Here is a 17,059-nt window from a genome sequence, read left to right as displayed (position 1 = left end):
CACTCATAGAGAGCCACATGAGTATTATCTATCTTCTCTATCTACTCAAAGTCTTCAAAAAGTGAAATTCCTGTCTCTCAGATGTTGGGACTACTTGCTACTCTATTACTTTACTAGTCCTTAAGTAGTCTACCTAAGGTAAACTACTAAGCAACTAAGCAACTAAGACTTCCCTTAAAAAAAAAAAAACGGAAAAAAACAGCTGACAAAAAAACTAGAATTTAGATTTTAGAGGTAACTGTCACAATGAAAATCCATTTCACTTCTCTTGACATTATTTCCTTGTTTTTATTTGGTTGTAAAAGTCATCTAAATTATTTTATTGCAATGAATATTCAAACTTTTGGTTCAAAAGTCCAAGTAAAGAGATTTTCAATAAGAAGCAAATAACAATATAATTCATATAACACATACACTTTATTCATAAACTTTAAAACTAATGTAGCAATAGAGAGTTGAGAATTTCCTTTTTATTATTTTACCATGTTTACTGGAAAATTATCAGAAAATACAGAAAAGTATGTGGATTACCATAATTCTGCCACAGCAAGAAAACCACATTTAGCTGTTGATCTTTCTAGATGTTATTCTATTCATATAAATATATTCTGTACTATATCCTTAATAAATCACAACTTACACTCCATCCTATGTGAATTAAACATAACGTTTACTAGACATTAAGGACAAAATTTGCAATGATAAATATATTTAGCTTTCTCAAACAACTATTTTTTACAGCACTAAAGCACACAATGTTGGGTGTCTACTTTCAGCAATTATCTCCACATGCTACAATTTTTCTGTTTCTCTAACCCATATGCTTCAGCGGTAACAAGAGAGAAGGGAAGCCTCAGGTACAATTAGGGATTTTTTTTTTCCTTTTTTCATTCTATTCTATGTGTCATCTAGATATAGATGTCAAAAGTCCTAATTTTTCTGAGAATTCTAGGGGAAGGAAGAGAGGGACTTATATTTTCATGGCCACTCTTCATTTTCCTTTGTTCCATATGGATCCACTGAAACAAATAACTAAAACCAAAAAAAAAAAAAAATCCTCACACAAGGCCATTTACATGTTTAGAAAGTCACTGAACATTTTCCCTTGAACCTTAGAAATCCTCTTAATGTCCCTTCTATCTCCACATTCAGGAAATCAGGAACAGTTTCAGAACCTTTGTAGCTCCCAACTCATACCACCTGCCTGATTTTCCATGCCCTTTCTCTTCTCTTAGGAGAAAGAGACATCGTCTCTGTTTTCTACAGAGTTCTTTACCCCCTGCTTGGTTGCCTGCACCACTTCTAGGTCAGTGGAGAGCCCTGAGAGTGTTGACGAAACCAAATTCTTGATTATCGTTAAGATTTCCAGTCAGAAGAATCCTGGTAACAAATTAATCTAACTCCTCAATCCAAAAAAGAAATTGAGGAAACCACATGACTATTCTAATTTTATATTTACTGACCACAGTTAAAAGCATGGATCAAGGTAGTAGAATAGGCGCTTGTGAATAATTAGGAGACCTGCGGACCTGAGACCAGGGACCCAACCTAACGTAACTGGGTAACAGAGGCCTCATCTCAATCACTGTGACTCCTTTCCATTCTCTATAAAATAAGAATAGAACCTATGCTTATAAGAACATTGGTGACCCACATAATGGTCCACAAAGCATGTTCAAACAAATTGGCTGCTTCTGCCCTCAAAAACAATACAGCAAGAGATACAGCATCTATAATTATTATCATCCTCATTTATAGGCCCAGAGGAATTAGTGGCCTGGTTGAATCCCATTGAAGTAGCAGAGCTCAAAACTGTCTTTGAATTCAAATACTACATCAAGTGTCTTCTCTCTATTTGGAGGGAAAACTATGAAGATATAATGACATTACATATATAAAGTTTCTTTCCAAATGAAAAAAAAAGTTAATGAAAACCCAACACGTATTGCTGTATTTATTTTCAGAGAACATTGGTAAGATGCAACCACATAAGAATGAGTTCAGGTATTTTCCACATTCTTTCCAAATGGCACAGTACATTATAAAATAAAACTTATCATATCAGGATTAAAACATTACACTATGATGGTAGTTTTCACTTTCATGATGATTCTTTAATTTTTCTGTACTTGCTTTTAACATTTATCCTGCTCCTTATCAACTGGCAGGTGACCCAAACATTTATTCAGCCTAGTCTCTTACACATGAGTGTGTCTGCTTGTGTACATGTACACACACACACACACACACACACACATTTCTTCCTCCAGGGTTTCTGATAATGATTTGTTTTTGCCTTGCCTTTGACTATTTACAACACAGACTGCAAGTCCAGCACATTCATTTCCCAAAATGAACTGATTCTAAGAGACTCCCAGGAGCATTTCACAGTGGCCCCAATATTCTCCTTCACTGGCACAGAAAATTAACAATGTACTATATCTGAAAAATTTGAAGCCCCAAAAGCTCAAAAATGTGAACTCCTCAAATATTCTATGTTCTAGATTTCTAATTTCTTTTCCATAATTTTCATTCATTCCTCCCAATTGAACACATTTTTATGGAGTTTTCCTGTGTGCTGAGTCCAATGGTTTCAAATGATACAATTACTTCATCAAAAAAAACCCCAAAAAACAAAAAATAGGCATTTAACAAAAACCCTCTCCATACTCAATCTATACTAGAATTTGTGGGATCCAAAGGCACAGTTGTTCTCAAACACATAAAAGAGAATCCACTACATTAGGAATTGCTTTTGAAGGAAATAAAGTAATTTCACTATATATCCATTATATTTGCTTTTTTAAACCACACATATACTCCTGGGGTGCCTGGGTACCTCAGTTGGTTAAGCTTCTGACTCTTCATTTCTGCTCAGGTCATGATCTCACGGTTCTGAGTTCAAGCCCCACATCAGGCTCCACGTTGACAGTGCGTACCACGTATATTTCTGATTAATATTTGTATTTCAGTACACTGGGACTCTAAACAACATTTTATCCTACCATAATTACCTTATTATTGTGGTTTCCCAACATATATTGATACAAATTTCATGCTATGGCTTTTTTGCAATATTGAAAAATTTCATAAAAATTATATTCACATTTGGTTTAAAAAAAATAAGACAACAATCCTCCTCACACCCAATTGCAATAGTCTCAAAAAGGGAAAGTCTTTTGACTATGTTTACATTTTGGAGACTAAAAAATTTAGTTGAAAAAATATAAAATTTAAATAATAAAATAACTAATATATTTATATACTTATTATATATCTCTTCATGTGCTTGATTCTCATCTATGTAAAATGAGGCTTTAGATCCTCTACTGTAGTACTTTTCTCAGCATTTCGTAATTTTGATAATCATATTATTATTTTAAGTGTTTTTGGAAGTCTCTACTTACACTTATGTTTCTTGTCCAATAAATTTTAGTCACTTTTTTGATATCACTCTAGGTGGAATAAGGCTGTTTATGCTTCTACTTACACCCTCAACTTTTGCTACTTTCTTTTCTCTTCTACCTCTGTCAGCTAACTATCCACTTACTTTTACTTTGTCAAGGTTGTAAAGTGAACGGTTAAATATTTGAGCTAATTAAAAAAATGTTCTTCTATTTAAGCCAGGCTGAATTGAGTTTTCTATCACAACAGACACTCTCTTAAATTCACTGAGCACCCCAAACTGCTAACCCACTGGCCAGGAAAAGGGATGCTATAAAATGATTCTATTTTAGAAGCAAATATCATTGTTAAACCTATCAGTCATATTTGATCAAAACATATCTCATAAAACAAAATTATAAGATGAATTTCTTCAATAGTTCTAAGACAATATCGTACTCAGGAAAAGCCTTTCAAAAATAAAACCATTGTAGAATATTATTTGAAAACAGGGGATACATTATTTATTTTCTAAAAGAGACACTAAAATTGAAGGAAATGGGTATGTATAGTGATCCTTGTGAAAAGATCTCTTGCATTTGAAACATATTCTAGGGGTTACTGTGTTAAGTAAAAAGGCTACTGAAGGGTTACATAGAAAGTGACCATGACTTAATATAATTTATAATATGTATTTCACTTTATATTTAAGTGAAATATTCTTTTTATCAGGGAGACCTCTGAGTTTGCATAAAACATCCATTAATATATGTTCCCTCTAACTTTAACTTTTCTTTTTTTTAATGTTTTTTATTTATTTTGAGAGAGCGCGCGCGCTCGCACGAGAGTGGGGGAGGGGCAGAGAGCGAGGGGGACACAAAATCTGAAACAGGCTCCAAGCTGTCAGCACAAAGCCCGACGTGGGGCTCGGACTCACAGAGTGTGAGATCATGACCTGAGCTGAAGTCAGACGCTTAACTGACTGAGGCACCCAGGCGCCCCTAACTAACTTTTCAAAGTAAGTGTAATAAATTATCCCTATTTTGTACTATACTTTTCTGCCTCTCTGAAGAAGGTTTTGAGATTCTACACCTAGTGAATCAGATTCCTCTTCCTTTGCGAAGCAAAACCACAGCAGTCTCAGACCTTCATGTTGTCTTCACTATATACTCTGCCTACCTTATGCTCAACTTATCAAACACCAGGGTTTATGTATGGTTCAAAATATGTTATTCATGCCTGTAATAATTCACATCAGTTCAGAAAGTATTTTAGGTAGCTTAAATAAATGCATGCATACAAATATAAGCTAGTAATATATAGGTGAAAAATAATAAGCCAAATATTATGTTTATAAAAAATTTGCAATGAAACAGGCCATAATACCTTCCTAAATTGAGCTGTAAATTTCGTTCTGAGCTTCCTGATAGTTGAAATAAAAAGAAGTTGCAAATATTTCAATTCAGGGGAAACAAAATTTCTGTTAATACTAAACTCTAAAAGAAATTTCCCTTAGGGACTGTGGTCCGCAATAAAATGAGGAGGGAAGCCTAGTGTGCCCTTACCAGTGTTTTTTGGAATTTTCTCCCTGTTCCCCCATATGCATATAAAAGTGTCTTGCCATAAATACATCCCACAATGAGAACACTCTGCAGGGTCAGGTTCGAGCAATCAGAAAAACACAAGTTTTGTAAAAGCAGCGTTAAAGAGATCTAATGTCATGGTTCACAAAAGGAATTTTCCCGCATCCATGTCAGAACCAGAAAGAAAAATGAACAAATTATTTTTCTATCCTCCCTATATAGATATTATTTCACTATTCCTAATAATATCATTTTCAAATGAGTAAACTGCATTCAGTGAATTGGAGAGAAGTCAAACAGAAGCCTGATTTGTCAAAGACACATAAAAATTCAGAGGCATATCAATGATCAGAATCCAGAAGATATGAATCAAGTTATTCTTCATACTTATTCACGAGGGAGTCTTAAGATGATTGTATCTTAAATGTAACAATACAGAAAAAATGAAATTGTCAGTAGTCATATACCAAGATCATGTGATACAACTTATTAAAGGCTGTATGTTTCTGTATTTAAAAAAAATTATCTCTACAAACTACCCCCAAAGTCACAGCTTCTCTAGTAAACATTTAAATGTGTGTTAAAACTGGCAGCTCTCTAAGAGTGACAGCTCTCTTGTTCCATATTGAACAAATGATGAAGAAATCATTGATGAAAAACTTTGAAAATATCACCTACTGAATGAAATATCACCACAATGAAGTCAGAAACATTACCCAGACAATTGATAAAATATTCATTCCCTTTAATAAATGGGTATGGAGCCATCAATTATCAGGAAACTACCAAACACTGGTTTTGACTTAAATACACTTAATAAGTCATGGTCATTGGATTCATACTGATTGATTCTTCCACAATTTTCACTCAGAAAATGAAATCTGTGCAGTTAATTAGTTGAAAATAACAACTGCTGGTTCAATTAAATTTAACAAATTTCACATTCTAGTGTTACCATATGTACATTTGTTTGAAGTAATAATTAAACTTCTGTATGAGATTGCATATTTTGTAACAAAGTAAACAAATTACATTATGACATGGAAATACCTCTAAAAATACACATTTGCTTTCCTCTTTGAAAATTAAGCACAAATGCTTTAAGTGAATCTCTAATAAATGGCTGCAAAAGTTACTTGATTATATAGGTATAAATTTGACATAGCCATTAATAACTTCTACATAAAACTATGCACACTGGCAGTCAAAGGATACATTAAATTTCTCTCTTAAAACCATATCCATTAAAAAAAGAAAAAGAAAGAAGAAAGAAAGACAAAACAAAACTTAGGAATGTTGCTTTGCTCTAGAATTAAGAGGCTGGAGCTTCATTCATATTTAAGTTATAGGAAAAATGATGGGATCAAAAAATATTTCAAGTTGGAAAAATGTGCAGAGGAAATATTGCTGGGCTTCTCGTAGGCAAGTACCTTGATACTTGCTTATTAGTAAAACAGAAAAAGAATAAACATATTTCAGGCTACTGTGCACTTGGTACAACATCTCACAAAATCTTAACAAATGCTGCCTAGGTGGATCTCAAAGCACCTTGATAAGGCATGCAGAGTTAGGGATATGATGTTTTGTTAACAGTTAGCCATTAAGAGATTTGCTCAAAGTCAATCAAGAATCTGGATCTTTTGACAAAACTCAGACTTGGGGTCTAAGCCTAAACAAGGCATAACAGTTATAAGTGTGATTTGATGTTAACATTTGCAAATATGTGTTACCAAAAACTGTTTTCATCACGGCATAGTCCACTTTCAATAAAGAGCTCAATAAAGTTTACATGACCAACAATAACAATAGCTAAGGAATCCTATTCATATCAAATAAATAACTATAGAGTGACTATTACTTGCAAAGTATTGTGATTAACAACTAGAGTCATTTATAGCAAGTGGTTTATTCAAGTCCTTTCTCTCTATGTATAATTTTCTATTCAGCTATTTTATCCAACCTCTACTGAAGACACTGCGTGACTTTGTTACAGAAATAAAGTTCACATTACAGATGATATGTATATAAAACTACATTTTCACTCGAGTGCAATTTTCTTTTAGGAAAAAAAAAAAGTTGGCAGTGCCACGATCACCTGCGTTTTAGAGCAGGATAGAAACTAACCTCTGTTTCAGATACCTGGTGTTCTGGCAAATATTAATACAAATGCATCAACCTGAGGACTGTCTGTCCGGTTAGACGCTTTAAAGCAATGTTGTAAAAGTAAAGGCCTTAATTTGAACAGTCAACAGTGCTACTACGTGTTTGTGCAGTTTTCTTTCACATGAACTTTCGGCAGAAAAAGAGTTTAAAAGTAGGGATTGAGGTGACCTACAAAAGCAGTACGTCCAGCGTTCCCATTTTCGTCAACACCTTCTATTACAATACAGTAATTTAAGGACCAGACCTGCCTCCATAGACTCACTTCGTGACACAGCTCCGGCCGGCCGGACTTGACTTGCTCTGGGCGCCGGGATCTGGGTCCCACCTCAGGTCTCTGAGCGGTTTGTTCCCAGTGGATCAGGGCGGGTGTGTTGCCGGAGTCGTGTTCCATTGGCTACACTCTTGGGGACTGGCCGGGCTTTCCGACACTTGATTGGACGGAACTGCCCCCTGTAGGCCGAGATCATTGGAGGGTGCGGGAGCCAGGGGGCGGAGCGGGTTCCCCAGGATTCTTGACCGAGCGCGCTCAGCTGCGGAGCAGGGCGCCCGGCGCCCGGCCGGAGCTGGGCTGGCGGCCGCGGAGGGAGGACGGGAGGGTCCTGGCGTGGAAAGGGTCTCTAAGGAGTAGTGCGGTACCGGGGCTAGTAGCCGGCTGCCCCGAGGGCAGTTTCAGATATCCCCAGGCGGCGGCGGCTCTAAGACAGCATCTGTCACCGCTCTTACACAGTCCTCCTTGGGCCGGGCTTCGCTAGCGGCGGCTGGGAAGACGCGGGACCCAGCGTGACGAGCCCATCAGCTGTCAGGAGAGCGGCGAAGCGACCCGAGGGCGGCGGCGAGAGACACACAAAGAACGCGGTGAGCGGCGGCGGCGAAAGGGGGCGGCAAATTCGGGACGGCAACTCCCGGCCGCGCCCGCCCGTGCCGCCGCCGCCGGGGCTGGGTCCGAGGCCGCGGAGACAATGCGGCCGGGCTCCGACCCCGCGCGCCTCAGAGTGCGGGCGCCTGCGCTCCCCCGGCCCCTATTTGACCGTCCCTCGGCTCGCCCAGCCCCCTCCCGGCCAGCTTGGCCCCCGCCCGGGGAAGGGGCGCCCCCTCGCTCCCGCAGCCGGGAAGGAAGTCGGCCCGCGGCCGCCGAGCCCGGCAACTTGCGAGCCGGGAAAAGTTTGCGGCGCCTCCGCGGGGCGGCGCGGCGCGGCGCGGCCCGCCCCTGGCGTCCACGGTCACCGCCGGTGACTTTCTGGACTCGTCGTCAGCCCGGGCCGCGGCGCGGCCGGTGGCGACTGCGGGGAGGGCCAGAGTACGTCCGAGGGCTCCCGCGCAAGGGGCTGCGGGTGAGTTGGCTTCTCCGGCACGAGGGGCTTCAGCGGTCCGGGGTGTCTGGGTTTGGGAGAAGGCAAGGAGAGTGCCTTTTAATACTTTTTAGAGCAGGCGGGGAGAACAAATAAAAGTGCGATTGCTTAAGAGTCGCTGACCTGCCACTGACTTGTGAACCGTATCGGTGGGAACCTTTTAGGAGCCAGAACTACTGAGGGCCTGTGCGGCGTGGGGGTTGGGAGGTGGAAAGATTAGAAGGTCGCGCACCAGCCCTGCCTGTAACTGGCTCTGCGTGACCTTGGACAAGTGACTTAACCACTTAGATCTCCTCATCGGTGATACATGAGGCTAGAGCTACATGATCTGTGGTGTCTTCCCGTTTTTTAAATACATCTCGGTTTGAGATTTTCCTTGGGCCTCAGCGTGGTACACGAATTATGAACCAGTAGGCCAGGGTATATTTACAGGCGCATGGATTCACCTTTCAGCCTGCTGATAAGTAACTTTTAAGTCTGATGTTTTCAAACAGTAATATTTGAGGGTTTGAGAGGGTTTTTTTAGTGAGAAATAAACTATCCTTTGCTTAAAAACACTTCTTAAAACTGATCTACTTTGCTGCACCATTTGGAGTAGTAGGAGCCAGGCTGGGGACAGAGAACCAAGCCTGAGGGTAAAGTGGCAGGTGCCTCCAGCGATCCCTTCATCCCATCGCTGACTCAATTTAGGGGGAGAACAAGGCTCTTATTATACACACGAGAGAGTAAACAGGGCAGGTGTTTTGTTGTCACTGTTTTTCTGTATTGCTTCTTTCTACTGAAAACTTTTGTGTGGAGGGCAATGGGGGAGTAGTGGTCTCTAACTTCTGGCAAAGGAAAAGAAAATGTCACTTACAACCAGAGTAAGTCTTAAACTAATGTAAGTCTTCCTTACAGAAACAGTAACACATAATGCAAGTACATCTTGATCTAATTTTAATGAAGGATTGAAAATAGCTGCTATGTTCAGTATCACTGATGCCAAGATGGCTTACTTACATAATCTTCTTTGTTGGGATGTGTTAGTGACGTGTATAATTTTGATAAATTATTAATGTTAAAGGTTTAGTCTGAGAATGCTTTTGGAATATTGTCATTACAGGTTGTGTTGCAATACAATGAAGTGTTAACTTTCCTTTATAATGATAATGTGCATTTTTTCCCCAAAAAGTGAAATCAAGCATTTTCCCGAACCCAAATTCTTTTAACTATTAAATATATATTCGTCAGTACAGAATACAGGAGAAGTTATTTTGTTCTCTCAATAATAAATTTTCCCAGTTTTGTCATTATTTATGAGCATGCCTTCTAGGAGTTAGGTGCTCCACTGGACATTTTCTCTTCTCGTGGAGCTTATAACAACAAAAGATGATTTCTTTTAATGTAAGTGCATAAGTATACTCAATAAATACTCACTGGAAAAAATACCCAGTGCTCAGATAAGAATAATTTAAAATTCTTTTCGCCCATCCTTAAAGAGAATCATTATCATGCTTTAGGGGAAAGAGAGAAGGTGTCAAAGAAAACTGGCAGAAAAACCAAGCTTAATTCCAGTATCTATCCTGAAAGATTGTATTTTAAAATAGGGATACAGATTTAGAAACAGACAAAGACAATTGATAGGGTTTATAGGCAAAAGATAGCAATACTGATTTAACATAATACATTTTATGACCTAGCTTTCTTTGAAGAGCACAAACCTTTGAAAAGGTATGTTTCGTGAATTATCAGTAGTTGTTTACATTGTGATTGAATGTCTAATTAAATGGCCAAATCATAACCATAATATTTCAATAGAGTGTTATCTGATTTTTAAACTCATTGTTAAAATAACATGAACCTTTCAATGTAGTTGCATGATGGAAAGTATACCTTTTGAAATCAACTAAATCTGCAGTTAAAAAATTAACTCCAATCTTACACCAAATATAAAATAAGCACTGGAAGTAGCATCTTTCCAAGAAGGTCTTCACTGTAGACAAATGCTATGTGTGTAGAGGGATCCTGTGTGGACCACATCATGTATAAAATATTCTGATTTTCCTAAGGGAAAATAGTCTATGTATGTGTATTAGTCTATTTGTTGACATAAGGAATTTAAGTCCCCAATATTTATAAGCCTGGAAACTTCTGGAAAGCCTTCTAGACTTATTTAAAAGTAACCACTCAACCTAAAACATGGCATTGATATTTGAACAACAAGCTGACTTTGTAGAATGTGCATTCTCCTCATAGCAGGTTTGCTGGTTTGGCTGTCTTACAGGGGGTTAGAGCAGTGAAGTGAGTATGGTCCTTTGACCACTTGTATCAGAATCTTCTGTAGCACCTGGCAAACTTCAGACTGCTGGGCAACTTCCTACACTTAAAGGATCAGAATGTCTGTGAGCAGAACCTAGAGTCTGTATTCTTAATAAGCTTCCTCCCAAAGTGAGAATTAATCACACTAAATTTTGAGAATTAGAGTTTTCTTGCCAATGTTTAATGGCAACTGTTGCTTTCCCCAGGAACATTTAAAAAGTACTCCTACCCCACCATGCTCTCTGCCCTGATCACTTCCTCTCCAGCACCAAAATTGGTGGTTTCATCTCTTAGTTGTGGCCAGGGATCTCCTCACAAGCCACTTCTATAAGCGAGCCAAAATACCACCTACCTTCTAATTAATAAGCACAGTTAAGGCTGCTTTGGAGCACAGGGCCAAGAGACCCCTTCTACTGTGGGATATTCCCACCACCCTCTCTTCCAGTCACCTCCTAAGTCAACTAGAGAGATTAAGTTTCAAGCAAATAATTGGGAAGGGACCCCAAGGAGCAGAAGGTGTGAGAGGGAACAGAGCTAGAATGCAGCATGGAAACCTATCCCCTCAACATAGTTTAACACCCGTATTTGATGATTTTAGTTCTCAAGCTGATATTTTGGCAGTCAAGCGAGTGGCTGAACCCAGGCCCCATGCTGTCTGTTATTAAAACTTTCATTTGCAAACCCATAAAATGGCTTCTGTAACCTCTGTATGCATAAAACCCCAACATTTCAGTATTTTCATGTTTATTGAAGAAAAAGGGAAGAGTTTAGGAGAGAAGTTCAAAGCATAGGCTAAGGGGTCAGCCACACCTGATACAAATCCTAGCGTTGCCATTTATTAGCTAGGTGACTTTGAGCTGTACCCTCTACCTACCCTCTATGCTTTAGTTTCCTTACTTGGAAAATGAGGATAATAGTATCCGCCTCATAGGAGTTGTTTTGGTAATTATGTAATACACAAATTAGTGACAGATAATAATTTTCACTCAGTACATACTCCATATATGTACTTTTAATTTATTATAGTAATTTTTTAAAAATTTCTTTTCTAGCCCTGGAGAGTTGCTGTAGAAGAGGGATAAGAGAGGAAGACAACACAGGAGGAGATAAGTCACTCTGGATACAAGGGAAGGTCATACCACTATATAGTAATTATTGAGCAGAGGGGAAAGGGACAAGGGAAGGAGTAGACTGCAGTCCAGCTAATAACCTGGGTTTCCTCATGTATCACCCTGGCTCAGGTGCTGTCTCCTCTACCCCCTCCCTTTTTATACCCCTTTATTTAGTACTTAAATACTTTTCTGATTCACTTTGAGAAACATTGATTATGTTGTCTGCCTCAAAATGTTAATCTTGGTTTTGGATTTTAGGCTCTGTGATCCTCAACCTTGCAATGGCTTAAGGGTAGCAACTGTCTCCTCTTGGAATCTAGCCTTTGGAATTATTGAAGGGCAGAGATTTCTATCTCTGACCCCAAAGGAATAGATCCAGAATCCATCTCCAAATTTGCCTTGTCAGAGAAGTGTATGCCGTCAAGACATGGTGATGTGATCAGACAGGCCACTGCCCCTGACTTTGAAAAATACCTTTACTTTCTAGAGCTCATTTACTTTCCAAAGTACTTTGTCTCTCATTAGCTTACTTTCCCCTTAACAAACAGTCCTGTAAAATATTAACATTAGTAGACAGACTCCTACAAGGCCCCTCAAATCTTGCAAGGCTATTCTTTGCTATCTTCACATTATTTTTTTTTTTATTTTCCTAAAATTGAAAACCTTTCATCACTTTCTATTTGTACCTATATCAAATGGAGCCTCCTCTGCTTGGCTTATATGATGACCTTAAAACCAGTGTCCTATCCTACTCTGAATATATTCTCCACATAGTTCCTGGAACATGGAACTCTTAACCACCGGCCTTAGCCCATATTGCTTCCCTTATTAGTGATGCCTCCTCGAACCGCTCAGATTCTACCCATTCTTCAGTTTCTAACTCCTCCTTGGAGCCTTTCTAGATCATTAATTCCTTAAATGTTACATCTTGCTCTGAATTCCAATGGTAGCCACAGCTATTTGGTCAATTATAACCTGGTATTAAAGTCCTAATGGAGAAAAAATATAGCATAAATTTGATAAGTAGAAGAAAACACTAGACTAAGTTAGTTTCAGAAGACTTGATGTCTACTAAAGAGCTGTGGGAGCCAAGCCAGATTGCTTTACCTTTGTGGTTTAACATTTTCTGAGCTGTTAACGTTAAGAGTTTGGGGCAGATGATGTCGATGGTTCCTTCTTATTCTGAGGCTTTGGGACAACTTGACCTTCCTAATGTCGGATAGGATTGGGGCTCTTAATTGAGTTCTTGGATAAAAAGGTCAGGAATGGGCACTCAGTTCCTTCAGGACTTGTTCTATCCCACAGATTTCTGATGCTAAACATGGCAATTTTTGAAAGCTGTCTACCTTTTTTGTTAAGCTTTTTAACCACAAGCATTCAGGGAAGGTTAATGGGGGTGAACTAGGTAGCAGGATGATGCATTAAGGATAATAAAGAGTCATTTTGTGAATGACTTCCTATGAGGGAATAAATAAGGTCAGCTATTGAATAAACCATAAATCTTAGCATTTAAAATTTACTTTGCATTTCATCTTCATTGAGTAGTGCTATATATAAAATACAGTTATATTTTCTTCTTAATCCTTTCATAAGTTGAAAAACGTTAAAATAGTCAAACTGTAGGATAGACACTAGATTACTTTCCATAGTAATACATGTTGTAAGTCTGCGTGTCTGTGTTTGTGTGTGTATGTATGTGTGTGTATCATATGCACATTACACTTAAATTAAGAAGGGTATCCCTAAGTTATAAGGTGCCATTATACATTGACCAGATTTTTAAGAAGAGTATCTCTTTAAAATGTGTTGACATTTAATTGACCTTTGAAAGTTCATTCTGTTAATCATACTCAAAGTGCTAAAGCTATGGTTGACTGCTCTGGTGTTTTTACATTCAATCGTGCTTAGCATATAAATTCTTCAGTATAATTGTTACTTATTTAGCAAGAGTTTCCTTTCTTCTTTGGAAATATGAGTTGCGTTTTATTTTTGCATCTTTTTTTTAACTTTGCTTCAGACTGGATAGTGTTAGAGGTTTGAATTGAAATGCCTTCCTGTCATTAGTTGTATGGGGTGTGGCTCCTTAATATAGGAGTAATGGAAATTTCTTGCTTAGTGGAAGCATACTTTTCTTCTGGCAGAAGTTTGAGGTGTGCTGCTAAAATTTAGAGAAGCTTAGCACCTCAACACTACATATTTTTAACATAATAAAGTTTTGAAAATCTTTCAAGTCCATTTATGTAAACTAAAACTATCAGTACGAATACTTCTCAATTATTAAACAAGGACTCAAAGGATTTGTTTTCATAGTAAACTCTTAATTATATTCCTTGAATCGCTGTGAGTGGAATTTAACTTTATTATGAAGGATGTACTTGTTTAAAAAAATGTCAAATATGTTTCTTTTTAAAGCTTAACATTTTATTACTATCACCTAGAGAACTTCTGAGGAATTGTTTACAAATTTCTGGGTATTAAATTTATGAAATCAGTCTGTGGAAATAATTTTTAATATGGTTCACTGTCTTACATGTTTCTAAATTAATATTTCTAATGATCATGAAAAAGTAGCTACACTTTTTGCTAAATGTTAATAGAAAAATAAAAACGTATAATTTCCTGTGTTTGCTAGCTTATCTTTGAGATTCTAGACATGGTTTGCAAAATATTTTTATCTTAAAAGCTGTTTTTAAATAGAGAAGATAAAGTTTAAACCATAGTTTTTATTTTCATGAGGTCATCTTACACTTTTCACCTGTGTAGCTCCATATTTGAGATGTGTTCTGTTCCCTGTTTTATAAGTTTTGATGTCATGATATCCTTTATTTATTCACATATTATAAGCATGGTAAACAGTCTCATCTCGTGAAACTGACCTTATTTTCTCTTCATTGTCTCTCCTTCCACAGTGTCCTTTTTTTTCCCTGCCTTTTTCTGTTTCTAGTTTTACAACTTACGCTGTCCTTTTCATCTCATTATAGCCCCACTTCCAAAGGAAAATAAGTTCTTTTGCCTTAGCCCAAACATTTAACTTCAAATTCTGTCCTTTTTTAGAATATACAATGAAGCCTCTTAAGGAATATTATCTAAATAATGCATAAAGGATGCAAATGTCTGCAGTGCTGAATTGCAATGCTGCAATGCAATGTACCTGAATAGTCAGACATAGGGTATCTCAGGCTAAGGGTGAACTCTAATACTTGCATTTTGTAAACTGGTTTCAACAGGTAGATTGATTTCTTCCTTGGCAATTAAGTGCCTCAGGACCAGGCCAGATTTGGTTAAATACAAAATGTTTAGATAAAGCATGGTTCCTTGGGTTATCTTTCCTGGAAGTTCTCCTGGATTAATGATACATACTGACAAAATCAACACATTTGCTCTTCTTTTCTGTTTGAAGTCTATTTTATCATCATACAGAGCTTTTTGTCATTTGAATCCATATATATGTATTCACAGATATTTTATTTTCATTTTACTAAACAAATTTTTATATTATTCTTTCATTTATCAAACCCTGTTCTAAATACTTTAAAAATATTAGTTTATTTAATTATCTTGACTCTATAGTTATAGCTATCACTATATAATTATAGTTATTATTATTGTACAATTGAGACAACTAAGACACAGAGTTTTATTTAATGGTGGGCCTTAAATGAGGGGAGAATGATAAGGGTAGGCAGAGTGGATAACTTAGCAGTAGTGCTAAGAATCAACAGGAAGATCTGAAAGAGTTTTGGGAAGATGAGTCTACATGGAAAGGGTCAGAGACTTAACTCAACCTAGTCCTAATTAGCAATATGTCTTCCGTTCTCAATTGTAAGCCTTGGGCAGAATCAAGAGGCAAACTTAGGAGACACTCCTCAGTCCTGGGAAGTGATCATTGCATGAGAAGTGACCATTGCCATGGGTTTCAGCTGAGGTGGGCTGTACTGGCTCATTGTGATTCTCAGGGTTGCATGAACCTATATACCTTACCTCCTCCTAGCATTTCTTAGGACTCCAGCTTCTTTCCTCCTGCAAAGTTTTTAACTTCTCTCTCTGCTGGAAACTTGGGCATTGTAAATACAAGTGGCGAATTTTTTTCCCCCAGTCTAACCCCAGCCCGCTTCATTTTCTCTTCTTGCCCTAATTTTTGCATTATTTTGAAAATGTCAGTAGTGTTTACGTGTGTGTGTGTGTGTGTGTGTGTGTGTGTGTGTGTGTGTGTGTGTGTTGTATGAAGTTTAGGGACTGATGTTAAGCAGCAAGATTAAAGGACAAAGTTATCTTTTCTGTTGGAATTGGGGATGGAAGAAGATATGAGAACAGCTAAACGCAAGAAATATAAAGGAGAGAGACAGAGAAAAGATATGTGGAGAAAAAACGGTGGTGAAAAATTGAAGAAAGAGAATTACTGATTTGCTTCACACCCACACCTCCTCCCCAACTTCACACTAACGGAGGCGATTTCTCTCTCTTTTGCCTGACATGAGGTTCACCAGGAAGTTATTCGCCTTGGGAGTGGAAAATTTCTCCCTTTTGCATTTTGAGACTTGGGTGTGCTGCTTTGAGATGCCACTGGTATCTAAGTGATATTTGTTTATACTGGATATTTTTCACTGTAGCCTTTGTGGATGGGGCTTAGAATACAAACAATACTGTTAGCAGAACTGCAGGTACTCGATTGCTATGTTTATTTTATTAGTTAAAAAACTGCCAGAGCCCTAGGACTTCTGAGCACATTTAAAAAATACCAGAGGCAATTTTAAGAAATGCTTTAGAAAGAAAAAATAAGAAAAGTTAGGACCTTCAGGCTCTAGAATGCCAACCAACATGGTAGGTTTCTTTTCACTTAATGTTTTCAAAACCTCTAAATTAGGGTCGTTTCACTAGTTATTGTCTAAAGTGGGTTCAAATTACTCTTCTTATATATAAGTCTTCATTTCTTAGTAGATAATTTAGGTAAAATTGTGGTACTTTTGTTGCATAGAATGTAAAACTAAGGTTAATTCTTTAGGGAATTTGGGATTTTTTTGGATGCTGCTTATTAAATCATCTCTAATGACTTCTTGGTCAGTTCACAGGTCTGAATATATTTCTTAATAATTTGCAATTGTATTGGGACAGAATCACTGAAATTGTGATGTTCCCAGATAAATCTAACATATACGGTCACTTTTATCCT

The 17,059-nt window shown here is 37.8% G+C and overlaps 1 protein-coding gene and 1 long non-coding RNA gene across 8 annotated transcripts in view; one reads left to right on the top strand and one right to left on the bottom strand.

The window, feature by feature from the left end:
- The window catches only part of LOC123385428, a 385,056-nt gene extending 377,557 nt beyond the window's left edge, over window positions 1–7,499 (bottom strand). For 6 of the 7 annotated variants that reach the window (XR_006597899.1, XR_006597901.1, XR_006597900.1 and 3 more), the window contains exon 1: window positions 7,393–7,499. This is a non-coding gene — a long non-coding RNA (uncharacterized LOC123385428). Of the gene's footprint in view, window positions 1–7,374 lie in introns of all 7 variants that reach the window. The other variant, XR_006597898.1, reaches the window with a different exon arrangement.
- A 590-nt stretch (window positions 7,500–8,089) lies between these two features.
- On the top strand, window positions 8,090–14,747 carry LOC123385427 (putative uncharacterized protein encoded by LINC00472). Its single transcript, XM_045057722.1, has 2 exons — window positions 8,090–8,461; window positions 11,830–14,747. Exons 1-2 carry the CDS (start codon window positions 8,090–8,092, stop codon window positions 11,857–11,859), a joined length of 402 nt encoding a protein of 133 aa, XP_044913657.1. The 3' UTR covers window positions 11,860–14,747.
- Window positions 14,748–17,059: the final 2,312 nt, after the last annotated feature.

The sequence above is a fragment of the Felis catus genome, chromosome B2, assembly GCF_018350175.1.
Source record: "Felis catus isolate Fca126 chromosome B2, F.catus_Fca126_mat1.0, whole genome shotgun sequence".
Lineage (NCBI taxonomy): Eukaryota > Metazoa > Chordata > Mammalia > Carnivora > Felidae > Felis > Felis catus.
The sequence above is the reverse complement of the archived record's forward strand: the minus strand, read 5'-3'. Positions and strand labels throughout refer to the sequence as shown.

What these genes read in the sequence shown, in the direction of transcription:
- LOC123385427 (XM_045057722.1), top strand. Translation starts at nt 8,090, where the DNA reads ATGCGGCCGGGCTCCGACCCCGCGCGCCTCAGAGTGCGGGCGCCTGCG. An exon ending in TCCCGCGCAAGGGGCTGCGG is followed by an intron (nt 8,462 to 11,829) that starts GTGAGTTGGCTT and finishes TTTCTTTTCTAG; the next exon opens with CCCTGGAGAGTTGCTGTAGA.